Here is a 17,443-nt window from a genome sequence, read left to right as displayed (position 1 = left end):
TGGCGACAACTTCCACCAGGAAGTGGCGACAACTTTTCCCTTTATATAGGATTTTGTATTGGGATGGGGGTGGTCCTAATTTGTGTTGACTTGGCACGCATAGAGTGCAAAAACGCGAGTGTTAGCGCATACCTGATCTTTCCCAGCGTGTTTTGTAACTAGCATCGAAACCGCACCTTAAAATAATCAATATTGACCGAGTTATGAGAACTTTCAAGGTGGTCCTATCATTTTGGCGCGCAGTGTACAAGGAGAAAGAAGGCGATTTCGACAGTTTGTAGGCGATGACCAATCAAACGCGATGCACAGAAACCTAACAAACATTGTATCTTGGTTTTTAAAACTTACTTGTTTCTGAAACATGTAAGTTTTGAAGCCATCTCGAATCGCAGGTGGTGCCAGTTTACGAGAGATTTTTACTTGGGTTTTGTATTGAAATGCCATGTGTTTGCTTCATGTGCCGGCTTTTATCGACCAATCATAGAGATTTGTGGCTCGATTACTGCCTTATAATTGGCTGAAAAGGGTTTTCTGAAACTGAGCACTCTCTACTACATATATAGTTGCGCCGTACCTTATGCCTATTTTTTATCATTTAAATTTTAAAAAAATGCTCGACACCAACGCTGTACAAGCCTAGAGAGATAAGGAGTATTAATATTCGAGCATTGCACTCTTTCAACAGCAAAGCAGTATTTACGAGTCGGGCCACGACATTCCATCATGCGTATTGCAACCTTCTGCCACTTTTATAACGTTCTGTGCTTAGTAAGCACTGCTTAGTGGGCGTTGCCCACTCCCGGCGGGAGTCCCGCCGTCCGGTACAGAGCACGCCAGGCTCTACCTAAATTCCGACGAGCCGCCAGCCTACCAGGCGAGTCGCCTGTAACTGTGCTTAAGGGGTGTCATCCATTTTCGGTACACATGTATTAATACTGGGCCGCTGTATACAAAACAGTTAGGGTAACTTTACCATGGATAATAGCACGCTGACTCAGCAAGTCGCTCACAGACATGCAGAAAGCGGCATCGCCAAAATGTGGCAGCATTTAATGCTGGTCCATCATCTTGGCCGCTCGACAAAAGATGATAGTTTTTTCCAAATACTGGGCCTCCTGCTGGCCAAATGTTGGCTAACTATCGTATTTTAGTTGTAGTTTAGCAAGTGCTGATCTGACGTGCGAACCGCGCTACAGACTGGTATCGATATTGGTAGTGCGGCAGCCAAGCATAGCTTACGAAAAAAAACACTGCTATCGCCGATAGCCTATCGGTATTCACTCCTCACACAAATGGAAAACCACGAGACCACCGATTTTTTCTAAACGTAACGATATCCTCTGTACCTTGTCACGCGTGGATACGATGTCGATAGCTCGCGTACGCCTAAGCACTGTAGTGAGCAACACACCGCTGAATGATGTCTAGGCAGATGCATATCTGGGCAACTGCACTTCATTCACGTTGTAGCAAAACAGCTTCTTGTACACGTCGGGCAAGGTCTTGTTCGCCCTCAGCAATGACGACGCGTCTTTCCCATTCTGCGCTCCGGGGTATGAGAACACTGTGTACTGCATGTACAACTACACGGCTACTCACGAGAACTAGCTAGTGCAATTGCATTATGGTAGTGCTCATGTTAAGTGTTGTTCTGACTCCATGCTCAGGGACAGCAGCAAGACCGAGGTGAGAGCGAATGCAATCTCTATTCCAAGGCAAATTCCGAACTGACTGCTAATCTAACGGTCCTGCCTCTCTGTGATAAATCAGGATGGAACCGGTCCGAGACCGGTCCAAACGCAACAAATGTGTGGCCAGCCCAACACAGGTTCAGCCCAACACAGGTTAATTACGTGGCACCTCGGTAACTGAAGCCAGTAATACTAAAGCCAGAAAACTGACCCCGGTAACTAAAGTTTACTGTCTATGCTCTCCATCTCTCAAATCCGAGACAAGCTCAGGCTCGAGATGGATGGACAACATCTCGAAAGTTCTCTAGTCGTCGAGTTCTCACTCGTGTGCGAGCTGAACTTACCGCTGAAGCTCCCTACCAGTCCGCACGTTGTTGGTCGGCGTACCAGGTTGTCGCCGCGCGCGGTGAGACCGTCGGCAAAGCCAATTCAACTATTATTTGACAAGGAAGGGAGTACATCGCGCACTTGCAGCGGAACACATGCATCAAACGATCCCTCACTTCTCCAACCCCCTCGCACACAAGCACCTACAGTGCATGTACTAACTTGCTGAAGGGGTGGATAAAGGTTAACCGTGTTGTTGGTTATCTAGAGTTCCCAATATACAGAATGACACACTAGCTATCATGCAGAAATGTAAATACTGACGTCGTAGACTATAAGAGCGGACCCCGAGGCGTTGGTATAGAGAGTAGAATGCCGAAGAATGAATAACCGTGGATGTATTGCAATGAATCGGCCCAAGCTGGATGTAACAGGAAACTGCCAGAGGCATCGGCGAACCCTTGGTCGCGTGGACTAAGTTGCTGAGGTAAGTTGCTGAAGTGAAAGAAAAAAAACGTGTGTGTGCCCAGAAGGTGGTATTCGACAGACTAAAGGTTTACGAGCACGTACAACTCCTGATAGGCTCGAAGTTATTTAAGCGGATGCTGCGGATGCGAAGCAGGCGCAGGAGATGCACTGCAATGGGTAACGCAGATTTACGTATCACAAATGCTGTACTTTAGTAGTCATTTTTTGGAGCTTCTTCGTGCAACGACCGACTTTGCTTCTCGTAATTTTCGCAGCGCGGCCGCGGTGGAGATACCTTACGTAGGTAACAGGTGGGCGCGACAGGAGGACCCATATGAGCGTGACAGCGACGGAGGACGTGGTGACGGACGGCGACGCGACGCAGATGCCGGATTCGGGCGACTGCGCGAAGGTCGGCGGTACGACGGAGACCAAGTACCTCGAAGCGGCGGCGCTGGACGCACCGTGACTGGGCAAAATGCCGCTCAGTGGCACGCACAACGGCAGGTATCCAGCGGGCAGTCGAGTCGACGTTGAAGGACGGAAGCAGGACGGCGAGCGGGCGGTGAGAGGCCCGCACACTCTAAGATTCGACGATTTTGGCACAAGTGGCCAGGGTGTGCGTGCTGGAGAGCACGTAGGAGAAGGTGAACAGGACGTGCTGCACGAGCGCGGCCGAGAACGTGTACGGAGAGAGCGATACGGAGCCGAAACGCTCTGTTGCTATGACTGAGGGTGGTATTGGCACGAACGAGCGGGTCACAGGCGGTACTCGACGCTATCGTGAGCACTCGGACAGAGGGTCTAAGCTGTTCCTGGGCGCGTAGTGCGAGATCTGAGGACGGTCAGTGGTGTTGGTGCACGCGCAGTAGTAGTTCGGACGGTAGAGTAGCTGCTGGTGAAAACTGGTGTCTATTCGTTGGTATTAGGAGTAGTTCAGGCTATTCCTCGTAATAAAAGTGGAGCGGACACGACGGTGGACGTCCCGGCAGGGGGAGATCAAGTGATCTCTGACGGCCAGTACGGTGTTGAGAAGTAGATGACTCGCGTGCGAACTCGCAGCGTGAGCATACGACCTGTCCAGCGGCTCGGGTACGACTAGTGAGCCCGCTTAACGTATCTCACACAAAGGTTTTAGCTATCCCAGCCTACGCATAGCTCTCGTACTGGGATAGCAGTGGCTGATACGTCATGCTTCTAGGCAGCCCAAATCGGGTTAATTCGGACCTCGGTAACTGAGGCCGGTAAACTGAAGCCGCGTCGATATTTGTCTTTCTGCATGGTAGTGACCCGCCGCCCGCTTTTGTCTACTCGTAGGACCACATCTATCATTGAGCAGGGCTTTAACTATCGTGCCATTTCGCTTTCTACCCCAAAACCAAGCAACCTCCCTACGTGCATACCCATCTGTCTGCCTTCAGCTTGCACGCGAGCTACAACAACTGCCGGAGTACCACTCCACGGCCCCTGAATGTAGTGTCTGCAGGGAAGTCGAAGACACGCTGGGAGAGACGGCGATGCTCCCGTAAGTTTTAGCTGTAAGTGTATTGCCAAATCCAAATAGTAAAGTGATCGGATACGAACTACTCCTAGCGCTGCGGCTCCTGCTAACCAGTGAAGCCGCAGCCGTAATCTAGCTTGTAAGGTAGTTCGGTTATCATCAAGATTTCCGTCATCGTCCACTTGATTTCTGGCTGGGCATCAGCTTTTTCGTTATGCCCAGCACTTGTCATCTTACTTTGCGTTAAGAGTAAGGTGCATGGCCGCAGCCATCACACCTGCAGTGATTGACTGCGGCCAATGGCGATGCTGTTAGCTAGAGAAAGTCATTAATGCAACACTGACAACCAGGTCCACCAGCACCACTACAACCGTAATTTTACTAAGTAAAAAAAGGTCACATCGCTAATGTAAATTTCCCAGGCGTGAATTTCACGTATGGCTCGCAACAGCTCATTTCAGAATCTACCGGGTAGCGCGCTCGCGCCCTCCCTGATGTGCGACCGTTGCAGCGGCCTCCTGCTTAACCTTATTCTAATATGTGCATGTCCTTCTGTGGTGCTTATACACTTGCTTGTACCATGCGGGAGCAAACGCTTCCCAGTGCGTTTCGTTAGGCCCTAGTCGATTCGTGAGCGATGCGTGTTGAATACAAGCTAATGCGATTCTTTTGAAACAGTCGTAAGCGCTTTTAATGCGCCTCCAGCCAACAGCGCAACATTTCAGTTAGGTTAATAAGCGTGAGCCTCACTGCGCGCATTCACCGATCGCTAACACCCGCAGATAAGGCGGGTGTTGCGTATGCGAGCGTTGCAACCACATATATTTTCCCCACGACACCGAGACAACGGGCGAGTGTCCTACCAACTACTACAGTAATAGACTAGTGTTTTACAGTGCTACCTGTGCCCCCCAGGTAGAGCTGCGCGTAGATATCGTAGAGCCCCCTCTCCCCCTGCTGCTGCACGTGGTGCGTATACCATCACGCGCTTGTCGCGTCCGCGTCTCCAAGCGGCGGAATCTCGGGGCGGCATTGTACATGGGCGGCTTGGCTGCGTTGAGCCATGCAGAGTGCATGCATCGCTGTCGTGGTGACGCGTGCCCACTATTGTAACATTGGTAAACCAAATATTCTGCTACGAGTGATACAGGTAAACTATTTGTGGGAAACGATCAGTGTTGCTGTCGGGCAACACTACGAGCCTGTCCATTGGTAGTGTAGGTCCGTCGACATAGATATCAGTGTTGCTTCAATCAGAGCCCTAGCTCCGAGCTAGTAGCTCGACAGGCTGGAGATTGTCATCCACTACACTGCCCCCCCCCCCCCAGCCTTGTCTAGGTGCAACGTGTTGAAGTTGGCTGTTCCGAATTGTTTTGGAACCAATATGCAGGGTACTGTGTACAGAAAAAGAACGAAATACCCCTTTTAAAGTCTCCTAGGGTGCTCCTTCATAACCGTGAAAATCCTAGAACTGAAGCCAACTTGAACTGCTATCATCGTCTGAAGCAGCTTATCCATGTATGCAACGACGAATAGGCCAAGTACATGGCTAATAACACTTCTAGGTTGTCGCAACTAGTCTTGCCCCAGTAGTATCGCTCATATGTTGATGCAAGTTGAGATCTGACGGTCTAAACTCGAGTTGCATGCTGAGTTGGTGGCTGGTTGCGCTTGAGCGTTCAGAGTCGAACTCGTAGATCACTTCTAAACTTGCCGACCAACCGTCAATCGACCCACCAACGCCCATGCCACCAACATCAGCTTCCAAAGCTCATGGGACATCCAAAGGCCGAGGAAAGGGTCTCTACAAGCCGACTGCAATCTCAACTCAGGCGACTCGAAGTCTGCGTAGTGTGAACAACGTACTGGTAGTGTTGCCAGCCAAGGAGAAGCTGGTAACACGCCAGTACTGGCATCTCAAGTATGAGAAGGAGCTTGGTGTTCGTCCGTTCAACTGCGTGGGAGATGACGTTGTATAGGCAATCTGCAAATTCTGCGAGGTCTTTGGACGGGAGGATCCCGAGGACGAGCAAACCGGCTCCGCGTTCGAAGCGTTGGTGAGGAGTACGAAACCGAAACGGACGAAGACGTCTTAAGCTATGGTATTCAAGTCGTTCTGCCGCGACTACATCACCCAGCACATGCATCGTGAGCACCCAAGACAGTGGTCCGCCTTCCAAGCTGTCACAGAGGACGAAGAGCGCAAAACCTTTTTTCTCCCTACGCTGATCGAGAGCTTCCTCCCGAGGCACCCTCAGATATCGTTTGTTGTACCGCGCGAAATTGCCAGTCTCATCCAGCGTCTATTCTGCAATCGGGGTGACACACCGCACGGCTTGGTGGCCGTGGACGAGGAAATGGGAGAGGTTGAAGTCTACACGGACTTTGTGGAGACCAAGTCGGATGGGCATGTGCTGATTATCCGTGATCGAGACCAATTTGAGACCATTATCAACTGCATCAATGCGGGAGTGAGCTTTCGCGCTATTGCTGGTTTGTTTACCACGTTCGGGACTGCGCTGTCCAACATGAAACTTGGAGCCCCCTGCAGACAAGTAGTGGGGCAATCAGTTCGCCGTGTCGTTGCTCTCAACCTCTCTGCTATCAGCTCACTGCTTACGAAGACGTGGGGGGTTTCGCTGATGGTTGATGGTGCGACACATAACAAAGAAGGATACTTGGACGTGCGTGAGTCGTTTGGTCTTGTGGGTAAAGTGCACAGCATCCACCTCCTCGCTATCCCCATTGTCCCCATTGGCCATAGCGCACACATAGGCGAGAACTATGCTGAGCTCGTCATTGATCTACTCGAGGACATTGGTGAATCCAACTTGCTCACCCAACTGATCGGTATCTCGACGGACGGCGCTGCGACGATGCTGGGCCGCCACCAGGGATTCTCGACTCACCTTCGTGCTGCTGCTGGACACTTTGGAAACACGGCGATCACGATCAACTGGTGCGGGAGTCACCAGCTGAACCTTGCCGTGGACGCATTTCTAAAAGCGCTCTACAGAACGGTGAACTTCAGGTTGAGGCTGGGAACGGAGATCTCGTTTACGCGGCGATACGAAAGTGTACGTGGTGGCTGAGTCGTCTGGAAGTGCTAGAGTAGCTGATGTAGTCAATAGGTCCTTCACATTGTCGTATGCAACCCGCTCTGTATCTGTCAGCGCGACAGAGATGCCAGCAGCGACGCGCTTTGTGCGCTTTCCACTCTTGAGAGCAGTGTCGAGTCACTGCTACATAGGCTCCACAGCACGAGCATAGTCAACAATAGATTCCCGCATCCAGTTGGAGACACACAGAAACGGCTGCAACTGGCCTGCTGTGGTCGGGTACGACATCGATCGCAGCACGTCAATGCAAGTCGGGTCGTGTGAAACACCATCACTGTTGATGATGCGCCCGCACCACTTCACTGACTGTTGGCAAAGGCTGCTTTTCTTCGCGCGAAGTTTGAGCCCATACTTAGCCACTAAGTCGAAGAATTCCTCCAACTTGGTCACGTAGATGTCGATGGCATCGGCAAATAGGAGTAGATCATCAATCCAAATGACAATGTAATCGTACAGCAGCGAATCGAAGCATCGCTCCATCGTCTGCTGAAAATGCACGGCGGCATCACAGCATCCCTGAGGACGCGACGAGGAGTGTAAATTTTTGTGTCCGTAATGTATATAATGACGGCGTTTGTGATATGATTCATAACACGATTGGTCACGCTCTGTGATTGGTTGGATAACATGATATTTTGATTAGGACATTTGCTCTAGCACTCTTTGAGACGACAAAGTCAACTGTAACAATACCTGGAGCACTGATGGAAGGTATGGATCTTGGACACGAAGCTCGGACGAAGCGGAGGGAGGGACGTCGCAGACGGCGGGACCGGAGCGAAGGCACTTGAGGGGTAGAATGAAGATTCGAAAGTGATTGAATTGTTGGAGCTTACACCCTACTGTTATAGACACGCGACCCTGCGTCCTATCACCTAGTGCATCTAATCAACCATCACTCACCGGTGTTCATCCAATCATCCTACTCGTCTAATCATCGGTGGCGTAAATAACTTACCGTAATCACCATAATCAACGTGGGTTCGGAATGGACCGGTTCGGGTTAACCGGTTAATGGGTACAACTGGTACACAGTACCCAAGACCAGCAACCCTCAATACGCCCCCTCAATGCGAAGTCCCACGAATGCCGAGAGCCACCGTCAGATCCGTGTGGCGTGGTCCCGCAAGCGCCTTCGTCATGATGTCCGCTAGCATCACAGAAGTCTCGCAGTACTGGAGCTTGACTTCGCCGCGCTTGACTTCATCGCGGATGTGGTGGTACTTGATGTCGATGTGCTTGGCGCGACCGTGGTTCACTGGGTTCTTCGTCATCTTGATGCACGACTGGTTGTCTTCGCGGATCATGAGTTCGGGTCCAGTCTAATTAGCGGCCGCCAGAATCTCGCATAGCAGGCGATGAATCCACTTGCCTTCTTGGATAGCCAGACTGAGCGCGATGTACTCCGCTTCATTGCTTCTTGCTTCCCCAGCTCACAGGCGCACTCATGAGCATGAACGTGTAGCCTGAAGTGGACTTGCGGTCGGCGAGGTCGCCGGCCCAGTCCGCGTCCGAGTAGCCACGAAAGTCGATCTTTTCGCCCGGCTTGAAGCAGATCCCATGCGTCTTGGTGCCTTGCAGGTAGCGAAAGATACGCTTGACCGCAACCCAGTGTTCCTCTTGGGGATTCTCCATGAAGCGCGATACATAGCCAACGGCGTACGCGATGTCTGGGCGCGTGGCGGTCATCAGGTGCATCAGAGCACCAACAGCTTCGCGAAACGGAGCGTTCACCTTGGTCGCCGCGTCGCTTGGAACCAGTCGAGTGCTCATGTCCACCGGACTCACCACGGCCTTGCACTCGTCCATGGCGAAGCGCTTCAGGATGTCGTCCACGTATCGCCGCTGGCACATGGTCACGCTGCCGTCCGGGCCGTCCACCAACTCGATCCCAAGAACAAACGCGCGCTTGCCGCTGTCGGTCAGCTCGAAGCGCGTCTTCAGGTCGGTCTTCGTGCGTGCGATCAGCTCGGGCGAACTCCCGGTAATCAGTACGTCATCCACGTACACCAGTACAAGCACGCAGTGACCGTCCACCACCTTGATGTAGAGGCACGGATCGAAGGCCGACACTTGGAAGCCGATGGAGCACACGAACTCGTCGAAGGTCTCGTTCCACACTCGCGAAGCTTGCTTGAGACCGTAGATGGCCTTCACCAGTTCCAGGCAGTCGAAGTCACCATCCAGTTCGACGCCTTCCGGAACCACGCAGAAGACCACCTCCTTCATTATCCCGTACAGGAATGCTGTCACCACGTCGAGTTGGTCGAGGGGCCAGCCAAAATACTTAGCAATCGCGATCACCATGCGCAGCGTCACATACTTGACCACGGGCGAGAACGTCTCGGTGTAGTCAATGCCGTACTTCTGCTTGAAGCCCTTGGCCACGAGGCGCGCCTTGTACTTCTCGATCGAGCCGTCCGCTTTGCGCTTGATCTTGAACACCCACTTGGTATCGATGGCGCGTTGTCCGTTAGGCAACTTGGCAGCTCGAAACACACCACGCAGTCGCATCGACTTGAGCTCCGCGCGGATCGCTTTGCGCCAGTGCACTTGACCAGGACCGTTCACAGCCTCTTGGAACGTCGTCGGCTCCGATAGATCGGCTGCTGCTTCCACAGCGTTGGCACTGGCCCGCCAAAACACTGGAGGCGTCGAGTCGTCGTCTTCATCTTGGTCCCCAGACTTTTCTTCTTCGTCGGGGTCGGCTCGGCGCGAGGAGGATACGTCCGGCGCACTTGCTTCTTCTAAGCCAGCTCGGTGGCGAACGGGGCGCGATCTTTTGGCAGCGTTGTCGTCGCCACTCGGTCGGTACTTGCGCTTCCCCGCCTGCTTGAAGCTCGTTTGGCGCGGTCCATCGTTGTCGTCCAGGTCCAGCGCGTCCAAGTCCAGCACAGCATCATCGACGTCTTCATCCGAAGTATGCGTCAAAAGTCCAGAGGTCGACTCATCGAAGTTGACATCGCGACTGATAACCACCTGCCCCGCCTCGATGTCATAAACTCGATACGCCTTGGACACTTCTTCGTAGCCGAGGAACAGCCCGGCGCGAGCCTTGGGGTCCCACTTGCGCCGTCTTTCCTTCGGCGTCAGGATGTACGTCTGGCATCCGAACACACGCATGTGCTTCACACTCGGCTTGGACTTGTAAACGATCTCGAACGGAGTCTTGTGTTCGATCTTGGGTGATGGCAGACGATTCTTCACGTGCATGGCTGTCATGGCCGCCTCAGCCCAGAAGCTCTTGTCCAGCTTGGCGTGATGCAGCATGCTGCGGCCAATCGTGACGATGGTCCGGATGGCGCGTTCTGCCGTGCCGTTGGTCTGGTGCGCGTACGGAACCGTGGTTTGCTGCTCGATGCCTTCGACTTCGTAGAAGGCCTTGAGCGAGTTGGTCGCGAACTCACGGGACCCGTCGTGCCGCACAAACTTGACCTTCTTGCCGAACTGCGTCTGCACCTTCGTGACGTACATCTTGATGCAGTCCTCGCTCTCCGACTTGGCACGCAGGCAGAACCCCTTCATGCATCCGCTGGCTTCGTCCACGATCAGCAGCAGATACTTGCTGCCACCCAGTGACTCTTCTTCCATGGGGCTGCACACGTCGAAGTGGAGCAGCTCGAACGTGTCGTAGTGACGCTTGTCACGGTTGCTTGGGAACGGCTTCTGGACCATTTTCCCTTGCTGGCAGCCGCGACACACACTTGGTCCACTCGACTTGGAAGGTGCCTTCGCGTCCTTGATCATGTTGTTGTCGACCATCTTGCGAAGCACCTCCACCGGAGCGTGACCCATACGCGCGTGTAAGTCGACCGTCTTCCCACTGGTCGCCGCATTCGCCGATCGCTGAGGCGTCTGGAGCCAGTAGAGTCCATCCACGAGGTTTGCCGTCGCCACCACTTGCTTGGAGCCCTTGTGCGCAATCTGCATCTTGGTGCTGTCGAACACGACTTGGAACAGACCACTCTTGTTGATCTGTGGCACCGAAAGCAGATTCTTGCTCATGCTTGGGACGTACAGCGCGTTCTTGATCTCGATGTCGCGCTCGTCGCCGTTGGGCAGAACCACTCGTTCCACGATGGTCCCCACACCCATGATGGCCGCCTTGTTGCCGTCGGCCACCGAAAGTTCGCCTTCATTCCGCTCAATCAAATGAGCGAACTTGGCCTTGTCGTTGCAGATGTGGTGTGTTGCGCCGCTGTCGACCGCCCACAACCCGGACACATTCTTGCCCGTCGAAATGCCAAACTCCAGTGAGACCGCGAACGACACTCGATCATAGCCGTAGTCGTAGTTGTAGCTGGCGTCGTCGTTCCTCCACTGGGCATTGTTGGCCCCGCGTCCACGGCCATTGCCATTGCCGCCGCGTCTTGGGCCCCGATTCTCGTCCTTCTGCTTGGTCCAGCACTTGTCAATCGTGTGCCCCAATTTCCCGCAGTACGTACACTGGTGAGACTCTCGGTCGGTGTTGAACGCCTTGGCCGCATTCTCCGTCTTCACCGTCGCCGTCTTCTCGCCTTGTCTCTTGATGTGCTCATTCGTCAGCACCTTCACGACGTCTTGCGATCGTAGTTCAGCGCTGCTCATCTCCAAGTTCAGCACGACGTTCTCGTAGCTCTTGGGGAGGCTGCGCAACAGGCAGATCGCCACGTCCTCATCCTCCATCTTGGCGCCGATGCTGCTGAGCTTGGCGCTGATGTTGAGGACCTCGTTGCAATGATGCAAGACGTTGCCGCCTTCCGACATCTCCATGCTGAAGAGTTGGCGCTTCAGGTAGATGCGTTCAGCCTTCTGCGAACCACCGTACAGCGTCTTCAGGCGCGTCCACGCAACCCACGCTTCCTCGCAGTCGTCGACCACATGGTGGTAGTCCGCGTCCATGTGGAGCAACATCAGTCCGAACGCGATGTTGCTCGACTTGACGTAGTCGTCCTTGGCCCGCGAGTCCGTGAAGCTCGGCGTCGTCTCGCGGTTCACGACATGCCACGTCGACTTGGTCAGGAACACGCCACGCATGTAGCGGTTCCACGTCGCGTAGTTGTCCCCGTTGAACTTGTCAATGGAGACCTTGGTCGAGGCGTCTTGGGCAGAGGACATGGTGCTTGGGCTCATAACCTGATGGAAGGTATGGATCTTGGACACGAAGTTCGGACGAAGCGGAGGGAGGGACGTCGCAGACGGCGGGACCGGAGCGAAGGCACTTGAGGGGTAGAATGAAGATTCGAAAGTGATTGAATTGTTGGAGCTTACACCCTACTGTTATAGACACGCGACCCTGCGTCCTATCACCTAGTGCATCTAATCAACCATCACTCACCGGTGTTCATCCAATCATCCTACTCGTCTAATCATCGGTGGCGTAAACAACTTACCGTAATCACCATAATCAACGTGGGTTCGGATTGGACCGGTTCGGGTTAACCGGTTAATGGGTACAACTGGTACACAGTACCCAAGACCAGCAACCCTCAATAAGCACGACAACTTTTCTGCTCTCTTCGAATTCATTACGAAGTGTTTGGTTGCATCGTTGCGAAATGACACAGGCTAACATACGCACGCAGTGCCATCAACTCAGCCTTCAACGCGGGCCACAACGAGACCGAGCTCGCTTGAGTGCAACATGATCCGAAAGACAACGCCGAGACCCCACGAGTCCGTCGTACTGTCGATATAGTACCATGAGTGCCCCTCACGTACATAAAATAAAACCGCAGAAACATTAGCGCTACCCCATAAAAAAAATCGCCACACTGTGCTCGTTACTTACCTCCTCCACAGCTTCGTATGAGTCCGCACCAGCGCCTTCTTCCTCAAGGTTCTTACCAACGTCTTGCAGAAGAAGGTCGGGCCGGCGTTGGCCGATACCACAGCCTTCACCTTGCCGCGTACGACCGTGGGGCCCATCTTGGCGATGTTATCGTGGCCATGGTCACCGGGAAGGACTCGCCGGTCAGCACGGCCTGGTCGATCTGCACGGGGTTGCCCTCTCACAGATCGTAGTCCGCGGGCACGGCCGAGCCGGCCGACAGCGTGATGGGGTCGTCTGGTATGAGCAGTGCGGCGTTGATGGCCTTGTGCATGCCGTCGCGGATGTCATGGGTCTCAGGCAGGCCTCGAGCGCGGCCACGTCGTTGCCGGTCTTGAGCTCGTCGTACCAGTCCACGACGTTGAGCAGCTGTAGCAAGAGCAGCACGAAGAAGTCGGGTCAGTCAGTCCTTAGTGACGACACCCACGAGGAATTGGCAGGCAGCTGCAGCCATACTTTGTCACTACCCGCACCGTTGGTGCGGTGCCGCTCTTGGTGCACGTCGCCGTCCTCGCCTCGCCCACGATGTCTTGATGACCGCCACAAAGGCCCCGTTCACGGAGCTCACGCCGTCTGCATCATCGTTCTCGTCGTGCGTGGTCTTTTGGTTTTTCGCTTTTAGACGGTAGTGAAAGGTCGCAGTCGTTACAGCACAGATAACTACAACAGGACGAAAAGAAGTTATATGCGCCGTAAGCCTACGGCGCATATAACTTCGCACTGTGTCGATCCACTTAAATACGCTCTCTATCCGCCGTTGATTTTGTAGCTCGTCGGTGCGAGGAAGCGTGCTGTTGCGGCACGGTTGCGAGGCTAGAAGCTGCGGCAGAGCGGGGGGAGAGAGGAGGGCTGTTGCGTTTGTGTGTAGGAAGCATAAGGAGCCATGCAGGCTCTCGTAGTAAATGTATTTCTTCTCGAAAATTGATAGAGCTGCGTCTCGCATCTCCTTGCGCTCGACGCACGTGTAGCGGAGGCGGTCTCCCAGCACCCACGCGTAGTGAATGTAGTCCTCCTTGCGCCACGCCAGAAGCCTCAGTGCTGCCTAACAGCTCTGTCAGACGGAAGCCTTAAGGCTACCCGAGCTTCGTCCTGCCTGTCAAAAAGGTAAGCATCACTGGTATGCGTTTGATGCATTACCTGCAAGCGCAAAGCAATACTAGCATTAATTGCGCGCAGTAGTGAGCGGTTGCGAGGCCGCGTAGCCGCATGTATTGCGGCTGTATGCCTGCGTGGTATGCCTGCGAAGCAGGGCAGTGCGGTGCATGTATTCGCGGAGGAGATCCGGGCCGTTGCGCTAGCTTTTCTACTACAGAAGTCTGGGAGTGCAGAGCTCTGTCGCGATACCAGTATAAGCAGACATAGATATCGTCGCAGATGGACACTAGATGTATGCACGTTCAGGTTGGCCGCGGCCATCAAGACGCCACTAAAGTTCTCTGAAAATGTAGAGACCCAGACGGGATATCTGCGCCGTACTAGTGTGTGCCCGTACATAAAGTGATTATATGTGCCGTTGCGAGTTATTGTCGCTTGCAAATACTTTGCCCTCTAAAATAGACCACGTATGTCTCTTAATATGAGTGGACACGAGATAGGCGAGGGCTGATTTAGCTTTATACTTTGCTGGAGGCCGCTTTTAGGCCCAGAAACTCGGTTTGGCCCGTCTAGAATGGCATTTCTGCGTTTCCAAGTCGTAGAAAAGCGCCTTGGTCGAGAAAACAGAGCCCCAAGCTCGGATCTTAGACCGTACTGGCGAGATATATAAATCAGACCTAGGTCTTAATTAAGAGCTGGCTGGATTAAAATCGAGATTATTAACGAGATAATAAGCATGCATTGGCCAAAATATCTGCAAACGGCAATATCTGCGCCGTATCAATATCGTGTTGTCGTAGTTATCTGTGCCGTAACGAGAGTCGTGAAAGGTCACAACGAGATCGTGATTTGTCCGTATCACAGTTGCCGTTTATATCGCACCATACTCAAGACGAGTCAAAGTGTCACGGATCAACAGGTCATCCACGGCAATTGGATAGATTCGTATCACAACCCCCTACCAAAAGGTCATGGCCTTATCACAAATGCAGGAGATGTAGGACATTAACTCTTGGCTAAGTTCGTCTAGCGGTAGTTGCCAAAAGCCTTTCAGTAGGTCAAACAACCCGAAATGCCTCTTGCCTCAAGTATGTTCGAGCAGCGTGGCCATGTGTGGCATCGTGCTAATCAACGCCTCAATGAGGTCATTGACTACTCGATAGTCGCAGGTTTGGCGGTAGGCATCGGCGTTCTCGCCGGGCTTGCACACTGGCAGCACTGAGCTGGCCCAGCGGCTGCTCAGGTTCTCGTACACCCAGCCGAGTTCCACCAGCTGGCTGTTAAACTTGCGAACGAACGCGCGCACCGCAGGCGGATACTGCCGTGGTTTGCTCTTGAGAGCACTCGCACCCTCTACACTGAGCTAACATGGAGAGGCTACGATAGAAGGGTTTTGACCAAATCTGCGGGTGTCGTTTTGTTTTTAGTTTTATAGGAGGCTGTTTACCATTACCCATGAGCAGCTCGTGGCATCTCCCGCGGCTGCTTTGCAGATGAAGCTGCAAATACTTCTCATGCAAGGTTCGTTTGGTTATAGTTTCTCTTTTTTGCCACCTCTTTCAAATACGCTATAACTTAAAACACCAATTGAGTGCGCGATTTTGGGTCATTTCGGAATTTGCCTACGACAGCACAAGGATGGTTCAGTAGAAGCTATTCGGGTCATGGCGTATTACGGAATAAGGAACAATACCAGGAGCATATTCCTAACTGTAAGATAAACCGTCCTTGCAAAGCTATAGGTGGAAGTGTAGTGGCACAAGGAGCAATAAAAGCCAGTGATCATTTTAGTGCACGATCCATAATTTATCTTGGTTTCAGTATGGGCATGTACTTGTTGATAGCACAGGTGCCTGTTAAGACATGTATGTCTTTCCCGCCGCTTTGTGATTGTGATAAAGCACACTGACACCCTCCAGAGTCATTGTTGAATACTTACCGCAAAACTTTTCGAGGCCCTTGTTGGAAGCTGTTCCATACTAAAACTGTCGCGCACAAATTTGATTATCGGCTTTTAGGCCAATCAAAACATCACAATGTCGAATAGATCGATTCCATTGGTTAATAATGCATATCGTGCAATAAATTGAAACCGTGCACTCAATTGGTGTTTTAAGTTATCTATTTTTTTGCACTATATTGGGTAGATACTGCGGACATCCATGTATATATGGGCCTAATCCTTGCACCGGGTGTCTGTGTTTTATATTCATGACCACGCCAGCACATCACTCTGTGCGCTTCTTCATTAGCGGTATGAGTATTAGCGGAAAAGTACCAATGTAGCTACAAGATCGAAAGTGTGATACATACCCTATGTAGCCCTAAATGCATGAGGCCAACCTTTTAGAGATATTGAGCAGATTCGGTTTAGAAATCTTTTAAACTTCAAAGCTTCTTCGAGATAAGTCCATAGTGACCACTCGAACACCAGGCCCCTACAACGCGTTGATCTCACTTTGGAAATGTATTCATGCATCCGTCTGCAGATGCACCAGAAACACCTCCAGACAGAGCATACTAGTACTTGGAAGCCCTGGTTGCTCCCGTAAAATTGCTACCCCAGCCTACGCGTAGTCGTAGTACAGTCCATATATCGGGTCTCTACAAAATGTGACGTGTTTCTCTGTTCATGAATTTCTGTTCATGGAAGCAAAACTGCTCATAAAGTCATCCACGGACAAAGCGCGGCGTTTGAGCAAAAAAATCGTAGGAGTACAGTACTAACCCACAACCAGGCAAGGCCTTCAATTTAAGTTCAAACATGATTCGTTTCGTTACAATCGCCCAACACTTCACATACACCTGCACTTGTCTAGCCTAGCTCTCGTGCTCGGCCGTGTAGTTGTAGTAGACGGCATTCTCAAACTCCGGAGCACAGAACGGGAAGGCCCTGTCGTCATCGCTGGGATCGAACAGGTTCTGGCCCGACGTGTACGTCACATAGCAGCCCAGGCAGAAGCACACCACGACCACCGTGAGCGCCGGGGCCTTCTCCCAGATGGGCATGACGTTCCACTTCTTCTTCACGAGGAAGACAATGGGCAGGATGATCGAGTTCACCGTGATGCAGGATGCGCCCGCGAAGTCGGCCAAGTCGTGGAAGTGGTCCTTCAGGATCACGGACGCGATCACCAGGATCGCGATCATAACGACGCGAAGGATCACGTACTTGATGGCGTTGGCGCCGCGGTATTCCGCAGCCTCCGCTTCCGGGTCGCCGAGGTGGACGTTCTCGTTATCAGCCACAGAAATGAAGGAGCGGCGCTTTGAAGCGCGAGACGTGTGCGACTGCTTCTCTGAGCGCTCGGTAACATCGGCCGGAGTGGATACGTCGGCGTAATTCAGCAGGTTGTTCTCGACGTCAGCAACGGGAGACTTGTGCATCCCGAGCACAATACGCTCGGCAATGTAGAACGCGGGGTTCAAGATT

The 17,443-nt window shown here is 52.6% G+C and overlaps 3 protein-coding genes across 3 annotated transcripts; 1 reads left to right on the top strand and 2 right to left on the bottom strand.

The window, feature by feature from the left end:
* Positions 1 to 6,086: 6,086 nt before the first annotated feature.
* On the top strand, positions 6,087 to 7,079 carry PHYSODRAFT_337159 (hypothetical protein; the record flags this gene model as incomplete). The annotated part of the gene is made up of 1 exon (XM_009534784.1): positions 6,087 to 7,079. The coding sequence occupies one exon, from the start codon at positions 6,087 to 6,089 to the stop codon at positions 7,077 to 7,079; it is 993 nt and encodes a 330-aa protein (XP_009533079.1).
* Positions 7,080 to 13,096: 6,017 nt separating this feature from the next.
* On the bottom strand, positions 13,097 to 15,467 carry PHYSODRAFT_337155 (hypothetical protein; the record flags this gene model as incomplete). Its single annotated transcript, XM_009534783.1, has 6 exons — positions 13,097 to 13,210; positions 13,237 to 13,284; positions 13,389 to 13,488; positions 13,878 to 13,927; positions 15,167 to 15,363; positions 15,458 to 15,467. 6 exons carry the CDS (start codon positions 15,465 to 15,467, stop codon positions 13,097 to 13,099), a joined length of 519 nt encoding a protein of 172 aa, XP_009533078.1.
* Positions 15,468 to 16,830: 1,363 nt separating this feature from the next.
* On the bottom strand, positions 16,831 to 17,397 carry PHYSODRAFT_337154 (hypothetical protein; the record flags this gene model as incomplete). The annotated part of the gene is made up of 1 exon (XM_009534782.1): positions 16,831 to 17,397. The coding sequence occupies one exon, from the start codon at positions 17,395 to 17,397 to the stop codon at positions 16,831 to 16,833; it is 567 nt and encodes a 188-aa protein (XP_009533077.1).
* Between the last annotated feature and the right edge of the window lie 46 nt (positions 17,398 to 17,443).

Source organism: Phytophthora sojae (assembly GCF_000149755.1).
Source record: "Phytophthora sojae unplaced genomic scaffold PHYSOscaffold_7, whole genome shotgun sequence".
Lineage (NCBI taxonomy): Eukaryota > Oomycota > Peronosporomycetes > Peronosporales > Peronosporaceae > Phytophthora > Phytophthora sojae.
The sequence above is the reverse complement of the archived record's forward strand: the minus strand, read 5'-3'. Positions and strand labels throughout refer to the sequence as shown.